Source organism: Oncorhynchus clarkii, chromosome 17 (assembly GCF_045791955.1).
Source record: "Oncorhynchus clarkii lewisi isolate Uvic-CL-2024 chromosome 17, UVic_Ocla_1.0, whole genome shotgun sequence".
Taxonomy (NCBI): domain Eukaryota; kingdom Metazoa; phylum Chordata; class Actinopteri; order Salmoniformes; family Salmonidae; genus Oncorhynchus; species Oncorhynchus clarkii.
In genome coordinates this window covers 13,438,629-13,460,275 of record NC_092163.1, presented here as the reverse complement: position 1 = coordinate 13,460,275, position 21,647 = coordinate 13,438,629, and the positions used below count along the sequence as shown (strand labels likewise).

The following is a 21,647-nucleotide window of genomic DNA, read 5'->3' as shown; positions in this document are numbered from 1 at the left end:
GTCTTCACCAGACAGAACTGTTTCGTTTTCGTTTGTTCCACTTTGTTGTTTTTTTTGCTCTAGTGTTCAGTTTCTTTATTAAATTTACCATGAACACGTACCATGCTGCACCTTGGTCCTCTTCACCTTCTTCCACCTACGAATATCGTTACAGAATCACCCACCACAACCGGACCAAGCAGCGTGGTAACCAGGAGCAGAGGGTGCTGGACTCCTGGACATGGGAGGAGATTTTGGACGGAAAGGGACCCTGGGCACAGGCTGGGGAATACCGCCCCAAGGCAGAGCTGGAGGCAGCGAAAGCTGAGCGGCGGCGATATGAGGAGGTAGCACTGCAGAACGACAGGCACGAGATTTCAACCTGTGCCTGCACTCTGGATGGTCCGGGCTAAAATGGTGATCCAGCCGGGAGGAGTGGTGCCAAGGCTGCGCACCAGGGCTCCAGTGCTTCCCCACAGCCCGGTCCATCCGGTGCCTCCTCCAAGCACCAGGCCTCCTGTAGGTCTCCACAGCCTGGTGGGTCCTGTGGCAGCCCCACGCACCAGGCTGTCTCTCCGTCTCCTCCCTCCAGGTCCGCCCGTCTGTCCTGAGCTGCCAGAGCCACCTGTCTGTCCTGAGCTGCCAGAGCTGCCCGTCAGTCAGGAGCTTCCAGAGCCGCCTGTCTGTCCTGAGCTGCCAGAGCCGCCCGTCAGTCAGGAGCTGCCAGAGCCGTCCGTCAGTCAGGAGCTGCCAGAGCCGCCACCATGGACAGACGCACACCCAGACCCTCCCCTATAGGTTCAGGTTTTGCGGCCGGAGTCCGCACCTTTGGGGGGGGGATACTGTCACATTCTGACCTTAGTTCCTATATTATGTCTTTGTGTTAGTTTGGTCAGGGCGTGAGTTGGGGTGGGTAGTCTATGTTCTTTTTACTATGTAGTATTTATGTGTTTGGCCTGGTATGGTTCTCAATCAGAGGCAGGTGTCGTTCGTTGTCTCTGATTGAGAATCATACTTAGAATCATACTTTAGTTGTGGGTGATTGTTTTCTGTCTCTGTGTCTTCACCAGACAGAACTGTTTCGTTTTCGTTCGTTCTCCTTGTTATTTGGGTTTTTGTGTTCAGTGTTAATAAATCTCAACATGGACACGTACCACGCTGCATATTGGTCCGATCCTTCATACTCCTCGTCAGAGGAACACGAATCTCGTTACACCTATATTTGTGTTTATTTATTTTCCCTTTTATACTTTAACTATTTGCACATCATTACAACACTGCATATAGACATAATATTACATTTGACATGTCTTTATTCTTCTGGGACTTTTGTAAGTGAAATGTACATTTTTTATTGTTTATTTAACTTGTGTTTATGATCTATTTCACTTGCTTTGGCAATGTAAACATGTGGTTCCCATGACAATAAAGCCTGTTAATTGAAATTGAATTGAGAGAGAGAGAGAGAGAGAGAGAGAGAGAGAGAGAGAGAGAGAGAGAGAGAGAGAGAGAGAGAGAAGATAAACAGAAAGATAGAGAGAGTTAGAGACGGAGAGAGTTAGAGATGGAGAGAGAGAGAGAGAGAGAGAGGGAGAGAGAGAGAGAGAGAGAGAGAGAGGGAGAGAGAGAGAGAGAGAGAAAGAAGATAAACAGAAAGATAGAGTTAGAGACAGAGAGAGTTAGAGATGGAGAGAGAGAAAGAGAGAGAGAGAGAGTTAGAGATGGAGAGAGAGAGAGGTAAAAGCTAAAACGAGAAAGTCAGTTCCAGTCTCCGTCAGACTAAGTCAACTCAGTCCAACACACCAGGAGACAAGGGGACAAACTGGGACCCTGTCTGTCGCCCAACTCTCATTACCAGCCTTACTGACAGATGGTGGCGAGACAGAGAGACTAGAGAATGGCCACACTTCAGTCCAGACCAGCTCTACCCATCGAACCAGTCCCACACGTCCTCCAAAGCCTCATACCTCCTTCAAGGCCTCATCCACCCTTTTATGTCTTCAATGAATGACGTCAACAGAATAGCAGGATGAAATTAGATGGGGACTTTGGTGTGTGACTTTAGAAACAGGGACAAGTCCCTGAACCTACAGGTCCACAGCCAGCTTGGACACTGATCAGAGACGTGTGTATAAAGAGCTAAGGGAAAGTAAGTGGTCAGGAGAGGAGGGAGGAAGTAGGGGTTAAAGTTGAGGGGTGCAACTCAACTGTTTGCTGATTCGAAAGTGAGATCTCGGAAGTGAGATCTAAAAAGATGTGAAGCGCAATCTGAAATTGGAAAGTGCAATGGGGGAACTACTTCAAAACGTTCCTGCTGACTCCTCGATTCAGTGTGCTGACTGTTCCTTTTTCTGTTTTTAGCAGATTAATATTGGACATCAGATCACACGATCTGGAGCACTTCTTTTCTGGGTGCAAAAACTAACAGGCTAATAATAATTACCGATGAGGAATGTTTAGCTATTCAAAGTCAACGTCTCCTGTATGTACCTGTAAAAACTCAGGTCACATGGCCAGAATTACAAAAACATAGAGAATCTGGAGACGATCCCCTCTCATCCTGAATCTTTTTCTATTAATAGGGATAAATCTGGTCAATGTTAGAGGCTGATCCAGGTTCAGATTTGACTTGACCCTGACCCTGTAGTAAGGTCAGACATCAATGCTGCAGGTTTTACACTAATCTGACAGGAATTGACAACCCTTCTGTGAATAATGTATTTATAATGTATTTGATCCATAACAATGTATCACAGTGTTATTATATACATTATACTGTATATTATAGTGTTCTATTTAATTATGTGATTTGACCTGAAGGAGGTCATCAGGAGGTCATCAGGAGAGCATCGCAGATGGATAGGCCTACACACACAAACACACACTGTCTAAAAACACACTGAAGAATTTGCATCAACGTTAAAATGAACCTTAGGTCTGATTTCTCCTGTCATTTCCTCCTTACTATATTGTCTTCCACAACTTGACATCTTTGAGGAAGCCAACCAATCAGACTGGCTGAATCTCCACTCCCTCCTTTAACTGTAAACAGCAAACTCTTATCTCATTATTCAATCCCAAAATACACTCTTAGCTCCTAAATCAATCCCAAATGCATCTTTAAATAGATTCTTAATTCCATAAAGGTGTCCTCCTTGGGCATTTTATAAAGGCCCTAGTTAATCTTGCAAAATATAGCCTGCATCAGGAGCGTATTCAAACTGCTAACCTCCCAACAAGATATTAGACGACATGGCATTAACGTTTTACGATCTCATTTGACTGGTTTGATTGCAACAGTAAAGCTGTCTCGCAGGTCTACTAAATAGCATGTAAAGTAGGTTTGGGGTGTATCTGTACCCTCGCTTACAATTTGGAGCCGTTCAAGTGTTTCACTGTAAAAAAAAAATTAAAACACGCAACAACCCGGAAGTTGACCGAACTGTCTCGTTGTGAGGTTTTAGATTAACCAACCACATATCCATCTACACCATCAATCCTTCATCCCAAAAGAACAGAAGGAAGCCGTATTTATTGGACATGCGTTGTCCTCGGGAACCCAGGCTTTTACACGGCTGAGTTACACTTCACATAGCCACATTTAGCCTTTAGCCTGGTCCCGTCTCTGAATTTGTTTACCGGGCGGACAACATCAAAAGTAAATCCCATGCTGGATTTGGGACTGGCCTACTCCTGAAGTAAACACGGCTAAACACTTGCTAGCTACGACAGCTAACTTTCTACCTATTTCTCCCTCCTGTCGCCCCCCGTTAAACACCCTATTCCCATGTGTTAACCTAATCTGATCATCTAATTTGGGATTGGGATTGGCCCGGAGTGACCAGTGGTGGTGGTTAGTGGTGAGTGAGATGAGTACACAGATAAACAAAACGACAACCGTCGTCATGGCAGGGTAGCCTAGTGGTTAGAGCGTTGGACTAGTGACCGGAAGGTTGTAAGTTCAAACCCCCGAGCTGACAAGGTATAAGGTACACATCTGTCGTTCTGCCCCTGAACAGGCAGTTAACTCACTGTTCCTAGGCCGTCACTGAAAATAAGAATTTGTTCTTAACTGACTTGCCTAGATAAATAAAGGTTAAATACATTTTAAAAAATGGCATCCTGCGTCGACAAGCTAACTGCTAAAATAGCATAGCCTTATTTAGTCAAGAAGAGTGAATTGCAAAGCTGTTGCAGGCCGGCGTGAGCAAACGAGAGGCAAAAACTGAACATTCGGCCGGCCACAATGGTGACACCCAAACTCGATTATATCCTATCCGTTAACGGCAGGATGCAGCCGGTGTTTTGGCGGGGAAGCTTTACGTAGCGTTAGCCGCACTAGCCACTGACCTAATTCTGCCAAATCTGCTGGCCTAAATCACAGGACATTTCCTAAATAAAAGAGAGCTGTCCTGTTCCAGGATGGGAAGTAATAGGGTTTGGCTTCAGCGGTGTGGATGAATGACAGTGTTGTACCGAGTCAAGGCCATAGCACATCATAGGCAGGGAGATACAGTCCCAGTAAACTTTGAAATGTACATTTAAATTCTTTATTTTGATGGAAACCTAGAGCAAAGCGATTTTGATAATAACAAAAAAGATAAGAAAGAATATTGCTATAGTAGCGACACCCGACAGGTGACCATAAAACCATAAATTCTAACGAAAGTTTGATCATTCCACCAATGTCGAAATCTCTGACAATCTCTGACAATACTGACACAAAACCAGCTAATATAGATGATTCGATCTGATAGAAAACTGAAGAATCAGACCTTTCTCGCTGACACTCTCCATACAGGTAGCCAAAACACCAACTCAACCCAGATTTGATCATTCTTCCAATCTTAAAATATCTGAATGCATTACCAATCATATTGACATGAGAAGAGCTATCAGAGAGAGAGAGCAGTAATCTGACCTTTTTCACTGACGCTCTCCATGTCCACGTCCTCACAGCTGGTGTACTCGGGCGTGGAGGCGCCCTCCTCCTCTGAGCTGCTGATAGACATCTGCCTCTTGTTGACGCCCCGTTTGCTCTTGTAGGGCCTGGGTGGGGGCGGCCGCAGCGACTCCGATTGGTCCGAGCTCTGGGAGTCCTTCCGCAGCAGGCTGTCCCCGGACTTCTCCCTCCTAGCCTTGTGCATCATGGCTGCCTGGGAATTGGGGTCCAGTTGGCTGGGGTGGGGTCCCTTAGGGGGATCCCAGCCTGCTGGAGGTGGGGGTCCTTGGTGGGGGTGAGGAGCACCAGGATGGGGGCCCGTTCGTGGGCCACCACCGGATGGTTGAAGGGGTCCATGGTTCTGGTTCTGTTTGAGGAGGGGGGGACCTCCCTGGGGTCCCTGCCCCATTCCGCCACCCCCACCACCCCCACCACCCCCCACGGTCCTGTCCATGGAGTAGGCGCGGTGGTTCTCCACGGATGCCTTGCGGTCCGGTTCTCCACCACTCCCACCGCCGCCCCTCCGGAGACGATTCTCAGGCACATCCCCCATGTTCCCTCCCCCTCCTACCCCGCCCTCCAGCCCCACCTCATTGATGGCGTTGTTGCTGTGGCGCCGCTCGTGGCGCACCTTCGACACCTTGGCGTGCATGCGCATCTCCTGCTCCTCCTTCTGCGGCTTGACCGGGTAGCGCGCCAGGTTGGGGTCGCTGCGGTAACGTGTCTGGAACTCCTCCTCCTGGCGCCGCTTGCGCTCCAGCTCATCCTCCTCCGGGGGGCGTCTCCGGAGGTCGGGGCGATTTCCTTGGTCGCCGCCGTCGGGGTAGTCATGGGAGCGGACCTTCTCCAGGTGCCGGCCGTCCCGCCAGTCTATGTCCCCGGGACCACAGAACTCCTCCTGGGAGGCCACGGTCTGAAGCTTCCCTGGGGGTCCCCGGCCTCCTCTACCACGACCAGGACCACCAGGCTTACCGTTCTGCTCATGGAGGGACACAGGTCTTTTCCTGAAGAGAAGAGAAGGGTGACCATAATGGACATTGATATAACATTACACACTTGTTATTTTGTTAATTAACATAATACCATGTAATAACATAACAAAAAAGCCTACTCAGATATACTGGACAAATTATGGTCAGTACCAGTTATTACTGGTTGAATGAAAGCAATGATGATAAAGACAGGGAAATAATTCCAAATGGAGGAATATGTACAGAACTAAAATGAGATTGTATTTCCATGGGAAAATGTTCCTACTGATGGTTAACCTGGGTATGGATCATCCAACAACAGTGTGGAAGAGGGCCAGCATTTTGAGTGATGCATTCAGGCCGGACCGAAATGGACTCACCCATTAGACGCAAAATAAAATACATTAATCATGGACCTTTCAAGAATAAAACATGCAACCCAGCTTCTGCTTTGGCTATAAGCTTGGACAGCGCAATTTTTTGGATCCAGTGGGGATTAAAAAATCAAGTGCTGCAACCCATATACCACAACACACGCCGAAAATGGGTCACTCCCAACATCAGAGGATTTGAGCTCCTGTCAAACGGGGAAAAAAAGATGACCAAAGTGTGTCCAATGTTGAACGAGACAAATGAGGCTGCATGTGTAAACTGACGGTGTCAACGAGACCCTGTTAGACAAAACAGATGCTGCATTAGCCTAATTCATCCAATCGCAACAAAGTCAAACCTATTAAAGAGGACTAACCTCTACACGACTCAACTGTACAAAATGTTTAAAAAAATACCCAATATATAAGTGACCATATCATCTAAAAGAGGCCCAGGTCAAGATACTCAATACCTAGACTCTGATACAGTCACAAAATGTTTTGCATGTCAGCAATCAAGTTCTCAAGATAGAGGACTTTCAAAAAGCGAATTGTAACTTGCCACATCATCATGATGATGCAAAACGCATCTTATGAAGTAAAAAAACAACAACCAAAAGATACTTTTCGAGTGGATTGTTCCTTTAAGTGTTTACAATCAAAGGGATGAAGGGGAGGTGATAATAGTAGAGTGGATGAGAGAAAGTCTTGTACAAAGTGGCATTTACAACAATACTAAGTACTATCAGCAATCACAACAGGCCCCTAGATAACCAATACAGTGACGTAGACTCTGGTTTGAGCCTCTACAGACAGAGAGGTGAAAGCAGGGGTTGTGAGAGGACAGGTGAAAGTGTTTAAGGGATTAGAGGGTTTGTGTCCACGATGTCCTACTTGTCTCGTGGTGGTTCGCTCCGAGCGCGTGAGGCCGGCATGGTGTCCAACACTCCCTTGGCCGGTACCGTTGACGGCTGATGTGTTCCGTCGGGCGCCGCCCCTGCGTTACCGCTGGAAGAGGGCGGGGCCTGGGACCTGGAGCGGAGTAGCTTCCTGTCCCCCCGTTGGGTGTCACCCCCCGTGGGCGGGGCGTTCAGGCCGCCATCCAGGCTCATCTGCCTCGTTCCCGGCCCCGAAAACCATTCTCCCGATTTGGTGAGGATCTCCTGTTGCTTACGGCACAGGTTGCATACCCACATTACCTACAGGGGTGAAGGAGGAGAGGAGGTTAGATATTATATACATGTACAGTATGCAGTAGTAGCCTGTATCTATAGAGAGAAAGAGAGCATGGTCAATTCAATTTCCGATTCCTATTTTCTTAATTGAAAAGCAAACACTGAATTCACTGAATTGAAATGGAATTGACCCTAACATTGTCTCTTAGACAGAGAATGTATAATATTATGCAATACCTCAATACTATAGTCATCTAATTCTATTTCTATGAGTTTAGCATCAGAAGACTCGTGGGGTTGCAGATGTTGTCATATATCCATTGCAGTCCACTTTTTAAGGAACTGTCATCTGTAGTCCATGTGCAAAACAGATTCAGTCGTGAGGCACTGAAATGTTAGCTTAGCTTGGAGTATTTTAGCTGGGAGTATTTTAGCAGGGAGTATTTTAGCTTGGAGTATTTTAGCTGGGAGTATTTTAGCTTGGAGTATTTTCGACAGACAACAGGTTATTGTTATACAGGCAAGGAAAGTTCAGGACTGGTGACAGAACTACAAACAGGCACAGACAGATAGAGGATCTTAGTAAGACACAAGCAAGTATTAGTCACAGCGTTATGTTCTTTCTCATGTTTAATTTTAGTCTCTTGACTCTGACTGAGTATTGGTGATAGCTCATCTGTCAGACAGGGGATCACAGTTCCTTAAAATACCCTAGAACCTCCTCTCCCCCACGCTCCCCCTCCCTCCCCACGCTCCCCCCATGCTCCCCCTCCCCCCCATGCCCCCCCCCCACGGTCCCGCCTCCATCCCAACGCTCCCCCCTCCCTCCCCACGCTCCCCCCTCCCTCCCCCAGCCTCCACTCTCTTTAGCCTCTTCCTCCCTCCCAACTCTCCCCCTCCCCCACGCTCCCCCCTCCCTCCCCACGGTCCCGCCTCCCTCCCAACGCTCCCCCCTCCCTCCCCACGCTCCCCCCTCCCTCCCCACGGTCCCGCCTCCCTCCCTACGCTCCCCCCTCCCTCCACGCTCCCCCCTCCCTCCCCACGCTCCCCCTCCCCCACAACGCTCCCCCTCTCCCACGCTCCCCCCTCCCTCCCCACGCTCCCCCCTCCCTCCCCCAGCCTCCACTCTCTTTAGCCTCTTCCTCCCTTCTCCTACAGTTTGCTGCAGATTAAAAAGTAAAGGCCACATGGTTGCAGATATGGAGGGAGACAGAGTGCACCATTTCACTATGTCCATTCTCGATGGAAAACTGGGCCTGGCCTGATATCCCAACATACACTGAGTAGACAAAACTCTTTCCATGACATAGGACTGACCAGGTGAATCCAGGTGAAGACTATAATCCCTTATTGATGTCACTTGTTAAATCCACTTAAATCCGTGTAGTTGAAGGGGAGGAGGCAGGTTAAAGAAGGATTTTTAAGCCTTGAGACAACTGAGACATGGATTGTGGATGTGTGCCATTCAGAGGGTGAATGGGCAAGATAAAATATTGAAGTGCCTTTGAACGGGGTATGGTAGTAGGTGTCTTTGAACGGGGTATGGTAGTAGGTGCCAGGCGCACCGGTTTGTGTCAAGAACTGCAACACGCTCAACAGTTTGAGGCTGTTAAGGATGCAACTAAATATTAGGAAGGTGTTCTTAATGTTTTATACACTCATTGTAGGTTACAATGCGCTCTGTGAAATATCACAGCATTTTACTTACATAAGGAAATATCTCAATGTGTATCACAAATGTGTAATAATACTGTTACCACTAGAGAAAATGCAACATATTCTACAAGCCTACAAATGTAGTAAAGGTGATCTAATATGATTGCAGTATCTAGTTAAACAGAGTAGGCTTGATATGGATGGGATGTCGTTACCATGGAGAAAGCAGTAGCCTGTTGCCTATGGTGGACAAGGCTGTTAATCTCCCACAGTGGATGATGGCACAGAACATCAACTGGCCAGCGAGGAAAGCCAGCTACAATATCCACCATCCACCAAAAGCTATTTATCGTTCCACAACAGGTTCCCAGAAGAACATTCCTAATTCAATAACTGGTTACAGTATAGGCCCTGAAGAAAAGACGTAAGTCAAAGCTAGGAAATTGACAACTATCTGAACTGAACACTGTGGAAGACCATGATTTGAGAGGACAAATCACAGATATGCAGGGACATCTACTGATTGCTCTTCACAATAGTATAAAATAAAACTTTTTCATTATTTAACTAGGCAAGTCAGTTAAGAAGAAATTATTATTTTCAATGACGGCCTAGGAACAGCGGGTTAACTGGTCTAGGAACAGCGGGTTAACTGGTCTAGGAACAGCGGGTTAACTGGTCTAGGAACAGCGGGTTAACTGGTCTAGGAACAGCGGGTTAACTGGTCTAGGAACAGCGGGTTAACTGGTCTAGGAACAGCGGGTTAACTGCCTTGTTCATTGGCTGAAAGACAGATTTTTACATTCTCAGCTCGGGGATTCGATCTTGCAACATTTCGGTTACAAGTCCAATGCTCTAACCACTAGGCTACCTGCCGCCCCAATAACAATAAATATATACAAATGGTCTACTGTTGATAGAAATCCTTGGTCAAGTCAAGTCAGCTATTTGACCGTCCTACGAACAACAACCCCAAATGGAACAGCATCAAAGAAAGGTTCCATACTCACATGTAGCCATGGCTACTGAAAATCGCCACCCTCCCAACGCACAGAAAAACAGATTTATCTCTTCTCGAGTGTATAATCCCACGGTCTAGAACGATGGTACAAATCCAAAATGGCGGGAAGCTGTTGTTTAGAAGTCTTTGTTTGCATCCCAAAACGCAACCTTCTGTGAAACCTGCTCTTTGATGGAGGGTTGGTCGAATGGACAGTTAGTTTAGCAGTCAGCGTGCAGTTAGCTTTTTAGCGAACCGGCGCGCATCATGCTTACCCTGATTGAATCCTCTGTTTGGCTCCAGGCCACACTAATCTAAAGTAAATCAGCTGTGTGCAGCTGTGGCCCACAGCTGTTGAGCTGGACACACACACACATGCAGTTCTAATACACACATCCACATATGTACAGTACATACAATCTCTCCCTCTCTCTCTCTCTCTCTCTCTCTCTCTCTCTCTCTCTCTCTCTCACTCTCTCCCTCTCTCTCTCTTACTCACTCACACACACATTCTCTCTCTCTTTCTCTCTCTCTCTCTCTCTTACTCACTCACACACACATTCTCTCTCTCTCTCTCTCTCTCTCTCTCTCTCTCTCGCTCTCTGTTACTCACTCACTCACTCACACACACACACATTCTCTCTCTCTGTCTGTCTCTCTCTCTCTCTCTCTCTCTCTCTCTCTCTCTCTCTCTCTCTCTCTCTCTCTCTGTCACACACACACACACACACACACTTTCTCTCTCTGTGTTCTCAGGCAGGTTACATTAGAGTAGACCGCAGCTAATCCCTTCAGCTCCTCACCATTATTCAACATCATCATCAGTCAGGACAATACCCGCCAGCCGGTTTCAGATAGCAGCCGTCCGCAAGGCTGGTGGGCTATGCTACCGCTAAACCATACCCCTTATACTCCCTCCCCTTAATTATTCAACTGTTTGTTGATTATCATTATCATTAGCAATCATTCAGTGTGCATTCTGGGAAATCCCTTTTTATCAGGCCAGGAATGAAAAGCACATATTAGGTAGGCCTATAGTGACAGTATTAAGGCCATCATTTCAAATATCCATCTCAGGGATGTGGTTAATATTTGCATGTGTCTCAAAGAGGAGGGTAAGAAATATTAACATTTTAGACTCTAAAGCCAAGAACTGACGAAGGAAAAAGGTCCAGTTTAACTTCACAGTAAAATAGGGAGATTTTTTTCACATGGCTGAGGAAGACGAAAGAAATGAATCCGATGCCAAATCCTTGAATGAGATCGTATTCAAGCAGCACGCACACAAGGAGATACGGTCCGCACACACACACACACACACACACACACACACACACACACACACACACACACACACACACACACACACACACACACACACACACACACACACACACGGCGCTCCACAGGACGCAGTGCGATGAACTGGAGGTGACACCACAGTGGGCTACTTCTTGAGCGACCCGTCTGATTGGCTGCCATCACACACTAACCATGCTTAAGCAGCACATATTACATGTGTCACACAATAGGGTGGGGTTCCTAACACAGACCAAAATAGGATTTTGAATGGAAATCAACTGTTCCGTCTCCACCACGACAGTAAAACGAATGTGTGTGTGTGTCTTGAGTATGAGCAATGCCATTTCTAATGTGTTGCTGCACCAATCTCACCCTGCCTAACAGAATGCAGTTCACCATGGTAACCAAGTCATTGAGTACAGAGAGCGAGGGAGAGACAGCGAGACAGAGAGAGAGAGAGACAGAGACAGAGAGAGAGAGAGAGAGAGAGAGAGAGAGAGAGACAGAGAGAGAGAGAGAGAGAGAGAGAGAGAGAGAGAGAGAGACTGGGAACAGCAAGTTAGTGGGCAGCTAAAATAACTGTATGAGCTCTCTGTGACATCCTAATAGATCCTCATCCTCAAACAAACTAAAGACCCTTATACTGGCTACAAGACTAACCTAAATCACACCCAGTCACACCTGGATTAGTCATTAAAGGACACGACAACAAATGACAGGTCCTAAGTCATGTTCGTGACAGTTTTAAACCATGTAAGCGGCAGGTCCTGTCAAAAAAGTTTGACTGTAAAAAAACACAAACCGCAAAAGCCAAAATACAACATTTAACCAACGTTACAACAACCTCAATCCCACACATCCTGCGTTGCCTAACAACCCACCACCTTCCTCGTACCGCTAACCCGCCTGACGCAGCAGACCGACTTGACAAAACACACACACACACACACACACACTGTCCACCCTAAAGGGATCTAAAAGTAAAGAAAATGTATCTCTTTTTCTAAAGCCACACCTCCGTCCGTGTTTTACATGGTCTCAAACCTACGCAGAGGAGAGAGTAGGCCACTAAAACCTGTGTGTATTCTGTGTGGGAGAGAAACACGCACACACACACGCGCACTCTCACACACACACAGAATAATCCTGAGCTGGAATGATTAGGCCCTATGTTCCTGAACTGTGTGACGGATATGTGCAGTGTGTGTGTGTGTGTGTGTGTGTGTGTGTGTGTGTGTGTGTGTACGTGCGTGTGTGTGTCTATCGTGAGTATGAGCAATGCCATTTCTAACAGGTAACTGCACCAATCTCACCCTGCCTAACAGAATACAGTTCACCATGGTGACCAAGTCATTGAGTACAGAGAGCCATGTCAGCAGCAGGCACTGGCAAAAAAGTTTGACTGAAACAGCAAAAAACAAAACACAACGTTTAACCAACGTTAGAACAACCTCAATCCCACACAACCTGCGTTGCCTTACAAACCACCTCCTTCCTCGTACCAGCAACCCACCTGACGAGGCAGACCGACTTGACGAATGGCGACATCTTACAGCCGTCATTAATCACCAGGCTCTTTTCTACCCCACACCCCTCCATCATCTCCATCTCAGACGCTCTATCCATCCGTTTCTGTTGCCAAATCAGGGAGGTGGGGATAGCGACAGTAACACCGGGCGCGGCGGCGGCGGGAATAGCTGGGAATTCTGCAAACGTCGTCTTTTTCCTTATTAACTGGGTGGTATAGATGGAGGCCCGGGGTGGTGGAATGGAGAGGAAAGTGTTCAGTGAGCGCGCTCAATACAGCCTCCAACGACAGACTGACATATGGGGCGGCAGCGGCGCCTGGCAGAAAACTACCATCCATCAGGGAATGTTAAGTCCTACAGACGAGGAAGAAAGACGACCACAAAACACGACAATGCTCCATTTGTGTAAATAAGGCTATAGATCAACTAGGAATAGGTCTTGGCTTCCGTCTGCAGCCGAGCCCAGTGAACTACAAGACAGTTCAGTGTTAGACTGAATGGCATTCGACCCTATAGAAGCCAATACTGCTAAGGACACAACAGAAACCCTTCTAGTAGTATTATCCCATAGTGTTTGTATAGGCCTTTCTGTAACCCCAAACTGATCCTGGAACTGTTCACTAATACAGTTACTGTTACCGCTATTTTATACAAGGCATTACAGTAATGTTTTATGGCAGACTGCTGGGTTAGTATTCCAATGCTGAGAAACCTGACAGAGATTATGAAGTGCATTCCCTTCCTGTAAAAAGTGCAGTGTCGGCTCGATACCGTGTGGGAGTGGGAGAGTTGGTGTGTGTGTATGTGTGTGTCCGGTGTGAGTGCGTATGTCTGTGCGTGCGTCTGGTTTCTCCAAGCCGTAAAAGAGGTGTTTGCATATTTGTGTCTGTGTACATTAGTGTGTGTGTGTGGGACTCCACTACAGGAAGAGGAGTGGAGTGGAGTGGAGTGGATTGGCTCTGATTCGCTCATTCTCTCTCTTTCTCTCTCGCGCGCGCTTTCTTTCTCTCGCAGCCATCTGGAGATGACAATAAACACACAAACAATCACTCTGCAATTAATACACCAAGACAAACACAACTAGACTCTGTCTGTGAAGAATATAACATGACAAATTGTTTTATTTGTGTAATCGTACATTTAAACTGTGATTGTTTCATAATATGATGAAATAAATGTCATTTGACCCTTATTTACACTATAAAATATGCGTTATTCCAAGATTCATGTTCCTTGTGGCGTCAACTGAAGAAACTGTGGAGGTTAACCAAACGGTGTCTCTGAGAATGAGTCATATCTACCACAATTGAATTAAATACCCGTTGGAAACATAGACAACCCACACACTGCAGTTAATTAACAGAGAAATAATAAAACAGACACACACACACACAGACACACACACACAAAGGGACGAACCCAGGGGCTTTGATTTAAAGGCTTGGCATGTACTATAACAGTGACCGTGTAAGTCTGTTAGCTGGGCTAAGGTGTGGAAGTCTTGATATTGAACGTAGACAACACTGACAGATGCTGACAGGGAGAGGCGAGGGGCTATGAGGGACTAGGAATGGGGTCCTAGCCTACACCCTCCACCCCCTGACCCCAGTCCACTGTCTTAAGCAGCCGCAGGGTCCAATCCAAAGACTTGCATCCTTCCCCTCTGCCCCTGTCGACTTCCCCTCAGATCCGAATCTGAAAAGATAGGACGCTTGTGAGCAAAACTGTGCTTTAAAAGCTCCAATCGAGCGAAAGGATTTTTGGTTGTTTTCCCCTTACTTGGAGTGGACAAGTACAGAGGGGAAGGTGGCAAGTGTACAAATTGGAACCCAGCCTCGGCCTCCCCTCCCGTCTCCCTGTGGCAGGGGCTGGTCTGTATGCTCATCACAGACAGGCAGGTAAAGCATGCACGGGCATAAGTGTGCACATTCCCTCTGCAGTCACAAGGGTCTTATAGTAAGATAAGGTGCTTCTGCGTGCCAACAAACACCCTGTGCCCTTGTACCCCCCAACAAACACTCTGTGCCCTTGTACCCCCCAACAAACACCCTGTGCCCTTGTTCCCCATTGTTCCACCTATCTTGTATATTATACCCAGTTCCCCCTGGCACAGCCATGCCCACAGCCATAGAGAGAGGAGTTGTGTAAAGGGGGTGCCCATCCAGGGGTGTCTAGGAATGCCCACCCAGACAGCCAGGCATGGCTCATGCTCGCCCACTTCCCAAATTGCAGCTGAAGTGTGACATTAAAGAACTACAGTTAAAGTGACCCATGCAAAAACTCCATTACCCAGCAGGCCTTACCCTTTCCTTCACTATGAGACACTTTGCAAGAGGAAGAGACAGACAATGGATGCAGAATTAGTCAACGTTTTTACCCAGATATCCTTACTGAAGATAAAACAGTCTCTAGTACTGCACTACCAATGTTCATATTAGTGTGGACTGGACTACAGGCAGATATGCTTGGGGAAGTCCATGGTAAAATACCATAGTGGTAGACAGAGATAGTATCTAATCGTATTTATTTCTACTCAAGGCAAAATGGTCTCCATGACTGTATCTGCCAATGCCCAGAGTCTGGAATCTGGACTACAGACAGATACAGTATGTGTGTGGAAGTCCAAGGATAACGGCTAGCCTTTTAGTATTAGAGAAAAGCTAGCCTGGACTGAACTGTCCGGGAATCATTCTGTTCGGTTTAAGTCATTAATCCATAGGTGGATTTGACCGCTTTGGCCGCGTTCCAATCTGATAACTTACTGCCTCCACTTCAGCCTTTGTGGACACCCACTTCTTGGATTTGTGTGAGCTAGGTTTTAGTAACAAAGCAATATACCTCGACCTTGCCAACAGCAAAAGGGCTTGGCGTAGGACTACAGTAGTTTATGCCATATCACTCGCACAAATCCAGTCCACTTAAAAGGGGAAGTCTACAGGGCAGGAGGGAAGGGGGTCAAAACTTTGGGATTGGAACGCAGCCATTGGGGGATTTTCAAAGGGACACATAGGTTATATTCACAGTACAGTAGAGAGCACAGAAAAGATGCTAACCACTTTGTCCTCCTGTAGTGGCATGTAGTCCAGGTAGCAGTGAGAAAGTGAAAAGTAAGTGAGGGAGGGAGTGGAGGAAGCGGAGGGAAGGATAGAGGGATGCAGTGGAGGAGTGGACAGAGGAAGAGAGACAGAGGTCAAATATAGGTTCATGGAACATGAGAAGGGAGGGAGGAAAAAGAGAAAGAGAAAAAAGGAGTGAGGGAATGGTGTAAACGTTTGTTAATACACATGAGCAAAATTCACAATACACACTTTTGATACACAGTCTATTCAGTGATACAACCTGTAAGACGTGCAACAGTGGTGAAACACAGACGGCGTTTGACAGCAAACGTGCATGACTCGACATCTCAGTCATGTGACGTCGGCATGACACATGACCTTTGTGTCACAGTGTCATGGAGGAGCAGGAAATGGGGACAAGAAGAGCAACATGATACATCATCTTACACAACCCTATATATAACTTCCTGTCTAGCTTACAATACAATATATACACTACCATTCAAAAGTTTGGGATCACTTAGAAATGTCCTTGTTTTTGAAAGAAAAGCTAATTTTTTGTCCGTTAAAATAACACCGAATTGATCAGAAATACAGCATAGACATAGTTAATGTTGTAAATGACTATTGTAGCTGGAAACAGCTAATGTTTTATGGAATATCTACATAGGCGTACAGAAGCCCATTATCAGCAACCATTACTCCTGTGTTCCGATGGCACGTTGTGTCAGCTAATCCAAGTTGATCATTTTAAAAGACTAACAGACACCTAACAAGTCCTCAAATGGCAGCTTCATTAAATAGTACACGCAAAACATCAGTCTCAACGTCAACAGTGAAGAGGCGACTCCGGGATGCTGGCCTTCTGTTTCTCAAACTAGACCCTCTAATGTACTTGTCCTCTTGCTCAGTTGTGCACCGGGGCCTCCACTCCTCTTTCCATTCTGGTTAAAGCCAGTTTGCGCTGTTCTGAGAAAGGAATAGTACACAGCGTTGTATGAGATCTTCAGTTTCTTGGCAATTTCTCACATAGAATAGCCTTCATTTCTCAGAACAAGAATAAACGGATGAATTTCAGAGGAAAGCTCTCTGTTTCTGGACATTTTGAGCCTGTAATCGAACCCACTAATGCTGATGCTCCAGATACTCAACTAGTCTAAAGAAGGACAGTTTTATTGTTTCTTTAATCAGGACAACAGTTTTCAGTTGTGCTGACATAATTGCAAAAGGGTTTTCTAATGATCAATTAGCCTTTTAAAATGATCAACTTGGATTAGCTAACACAACGTGCCATTGGAACACAGGAGTGATGGTTGCTGATAATGGTCCTCTACGCCTACGTAGACATTCCATTACAAGTCAGCCTTTTCCAGCTACAATAGTCATTTACAACATTAACAATGTCTACACTGTATTAATGATCAATTTGATGTTATTTTAATGAACAAAAAATGTGCTTTTCTTTCAAAAACAAGGACATTTCTAAGTGACCCCACACTTTTGAAAGGTAGTGCACGTCTACTTCCAATCAGTATATGAGCCTGTATTTAAATAGCATCTAGGATAAGTTTGCTGATCTAGGATAAGTTTTCCCTTTCAAATCATAATGAATATGTTTATACAGACAGGGGGGGACCTGACCTTAGATCAGCACTCTGAGTTTTTTTTTAGGAATACAGACCCTGCTTTTAATATCTGCTGCTTGGTGAGGTATTGTAGATACAGAAATGTGACTTTTATAACACAACATGACTATGAGGACAGGCTGGGGAGAAGGGAGAGGTTCAGTAATACCAAAATGAGTGGGTGGCACAGATTGTGTCGGGCATCACCATGCAACTGTAATGCCTTCTGCAGGACAATGCTGTGTACTGCATCGTGTCTCTGTGTCGATTTTGGGAATGTGATTATTTGGCACAGGGTGAATCGCGGTTTATCACGACAATATCAATGTTTTGTGAGTTACTGTGACTTATATGCTGCTAGTATAGAAGTCAACACATCTGATTATGATTGAGGGCATTTTGAGTCAAATATCAATTTATTTTAACTACAATGAACAAGCTGCACCTGCACAACATGACCAAAAGTATGTGGACACCTGCTGTCGAACTGCTCATTCCAAAATCATGGGCATTAATATGGAGTTGGTCCCCCCTTTGCTGCTATTACAGCCTCCACTCTTCTGGGAAGGCTTTCCACTAGATGTTGGAAGGTGTTCGATGGGGTTGAGGTCAGGGCTCTCTGCAGGCCAATCAAGTTCTTCCACACTGACCTTGACAAACCATTTCTGTGCGGACCGGGGGCATTGTCATGCTGAAACAGGAAAGGGACTTTCCCAAACTGTTGCCACAAAGTTGGAAGCACATAATCATCTATAATGTCATTGTTGCTTTAAGATTTCCCTTCACTGGAACTAAGGGGCCTAGTCCTAACCATGAAACACAGCCCCAGACCATTATTCCTCCTCCACCAAACTTTACAGTTGGCACTATGCATTGGGGCAGGTAGCATTCTCCTGGCATCCGCCAAACCCAGATTTGTTCGTTGGACTGCCAGATGGTGAAGCGCAATTCATCACTCCAGAGAACTCGTTTCCACTGCTCCAGAGTCCAATGGCGGCAAGCTGTACAGCACTCCAGCCGGCGCTTGGCATTGCGCATGGTGATCTTAGGCTTGTGTGCGCCTGCTCAGCCATGGAAACCCATTTCATTAAACTCCCGACAAACAGTTCATGCTGACATTGTTTCCAGAGGCAGTTTGGAACGCGGTAGTGAGTGTCGCAACCGAGGACAGACGATTTTTACGTGCAGCATGCTCCAGTACTCTGCGGTCCCATTCTGTGACCTTGTGAGGCCTACCACTTCGCGGCTGAGACGTTGTTGCTCCTAGATGTTTCCACTTCACAATAACAGCAGTTACAGTTGAACGGGGAAGCTCTAGCAGGGCAGAAATTTGACAAACTGACTTGTTGGAAAGGTGGCATCCTATGACGGTGCCACATTGAAAGTCAATGAGCTCTTCAGTAAGGCCATTCTACTGCCAATGTTTGTCTATGGAGATTGCATGGCTGTGCGCTCAATTTTATACACCTGTCAGCAACGGGTCTGGGTGAAATAGCCAAATCCACTAATTTGAAGGGGTGTCCATATACTTGTATATGCAGTGTATCTTCTGTATAACTTACTGAACATGAGTCCTGTAGAACCAATTTATAGTTTGATAGATTCATATCATTTTAACTCGCAGATCTGGAAAAATACATTAAAGCTGCTGCTAAATTAAAGATTGGACCCTTTTTTCAATTTTAGACTAAAATTACATACCCAAATCTAACTGCCTGTGGCTCAGGACCTGAAGCAAGGATATACATATTCTTGATACCATTTGAAAGGAAACAATTTGAAGTTTGTAGAAATGGGAAATGAATGTAGGAGAATATAGAACATTAGATCTGGTAAAAGATAATACAAAGAAAAAAACATGAATTTTTTTTGTACCATCGTCTTTGAAATACAAGAGAAAGGCCATAGTGTATTATTGCAGCCCAGGCGCAATTTAGATTTTGGCACTAGATGGCAGCAGTGTAAGTGCAAAGGTATAGACTGATCCAATGAACCATTGCATTTATGTTCCAAATTTTGTATCAAGACTGCCTACATGTGCCGCATTGGTTTATTAATAACTTTTTTTTTTTTTTAAAGTTTATAACTGTGCACTCTCCTCAAACAATAACAGGATATTATTTCACTATAACAGCAACTGTAAATTGGACAGTGCAGTTAGATGAACAAGAATTTGAGCTTTCTGACAATATCAGATATGTCTATGTCCTGGGAAATGTTCTTGCATTAGCCTACGTTAGCTCAAACGTCCCGAGGGGAACGCACCAATCCTGAGGTTAAAAATGCTCTCTGGGATCTTAATCACAACAAATTTGTAACATACTGCATGAATTGGATTTGTAACATATCACACAAACTGCTAAATTCGTATGATATCATACCTATCACGCGAAATGGATGATGTAGTACACAATTGGATGACGTAGCACAGAAAAACGGGGACCCGTTTTGGCTCGTGAGCACCACTTTCAAGACTACTGGCTGATATTGTACAAAGGTTTGAGAGCGCATCTTTAAGTGAAGTAATTTTGACATGAGTGACACAAACTGAAGTAATGTAAGGAAACTTGCTTAGCATCCGCCCTGTCAAACAAATGTCTGTTTTGACCAACTCAGCACTGGAGATAATACATGAAGTGCTCGGGCTTAAATTTGACATGAGGTACACAGACGTGTTGAACTAAACCGGCGAACATGAAAAGGAGGGAGAGTTTTATGTAATAAAACAAAGTTTTCAAATGTCAACTAATCCTGTTATTCTGCTTGGCTGGAGATAGAGGGGAGAGTAGGATGGGGGGATCAAGGAAGGAAGTACCATTTGAGAGAGCGCCGGTCAGAAGCCATCTCTCCAGTCTACACTGCCTACACACACAGGCTGTAATACGCACACAATACAACAGCAAACTACACAAAAATGCCCTTACACACATAGATTACAGCCTACACAAAAAAATACCCTTTCACACATAATAGATTACAGCCTACACAAAAGTACCCATAAATACACCATAAATACTGACACTGATACACAGACACACACACTAATACTGACTCAAACCTACACAGAATTTTTTTCTCTGCCCAGTGAGAGATGTTACTTCAAAATACCTTTGAAATAAACTGCAATAGTGCTCAAACTAATTCTTGGCATACTTTACTATTGATTTGAGTTCCTAGCCCATTATTTCACTGTAGTATTAGTTCCATATTGACGGAATTTCTAATAGAGACAACACTACTACTGGCCGGGTATCATTATCCATAATTCATTTAATGGAATTATCCCATAATAAGTCCACAGTCTGGGCCAAAGCTTGATCCTGTGTCCTGCTCCCTGTGTGAGTCTGGGTTCCAGCTGGGCCTAGCGGATCTGGAACAGATTGGCACCCAGCAGGTCCAGGGACCAGGGCCCACAGTCAGGTAAGATACCCAGGAGGAGGGCCTCTCTCTTGGGCTGGACAGGAGATGGAGAGGGGCCCAGATGGGATGGGGTGGGCTTAAAATAACGCCCACATGTGGTGAGTATGGACAACGCCGCATCTCATACCGCACGCGTCCTCTGGCACTGGGGAGCTAGACTAAATCAACTAGAACCAACGCTGTATCATTCACAAGGTTTGGGCTCTGGGGAATGTGTCTTATTTACAGGAATGTTGAGCAGAACTGCAGCGTATGTGTCAATACTGTAAACGCTGAATAGTGTTTCTGGTTGGCAGCTTGTCTATTCTGTGTAAAGGACTACATACTAGGTGCTCCTAGGGTTTATATCACAGGGTCGCTATTTTGCAAAAGTGTGACACACCTGAGGATGGATTGAAGCTCCAACAACAACTCCAATACACTTTGACCGACCAAAGTGTGACAGAGCCCCAGCCGCCAACACAGACAACATAAAAGCAGCCGTCTTGACAAAACAAATGAACAAGGGGAAGGGATGAGGGAGGGGGGGGGGGGGGTGACGGAGACGGAGGGAAGGGATGGAAGGAAGAAGAAGGGGTGGAGGCAGGGATTCTTAACGGCTTCTCACGTTGTTGGAGC

At 45.8% G+C, this 21,647-nt stretch overlaps 1 protein-coding gene across 2 annotated transcripts in view; it reads right to left on the bottom strand.

Moving 5' to 3' along the window:
- Window positions 1–21,647, bottom strand: part of LOC139370307 (regulating synaptic membrane exocytosis protein 1-like) — a 99,029-nt gene that overhangs the window by 37,197 nt on the left and 40,185 nt on the right. For both annotated transcript variants that reach the window (XM_071109701.1, XM_071109700.1), the window contains exons 2-4: window positions 21,637–21,647; window positions 7,158–7,462; window positions 4,901–5,925 (exon numbers count right to left, since the gene is read on the bottom strand). The exon at window positions 21,637–21,647 is cut by the window's right edge and continues 206 nt beyond it. In XM_071109701.1, the coding sequence (XP_070965802.1) occupies window positions 4,901–5,925; window positions 7,158–7,462; window positions 21,637–21,647 (1,341 nt within the window). The remainder of the gene's footprint in view (window positions 1–4,900; window positions 5,926–7,157; window positions 7,463–21,636) is intronic.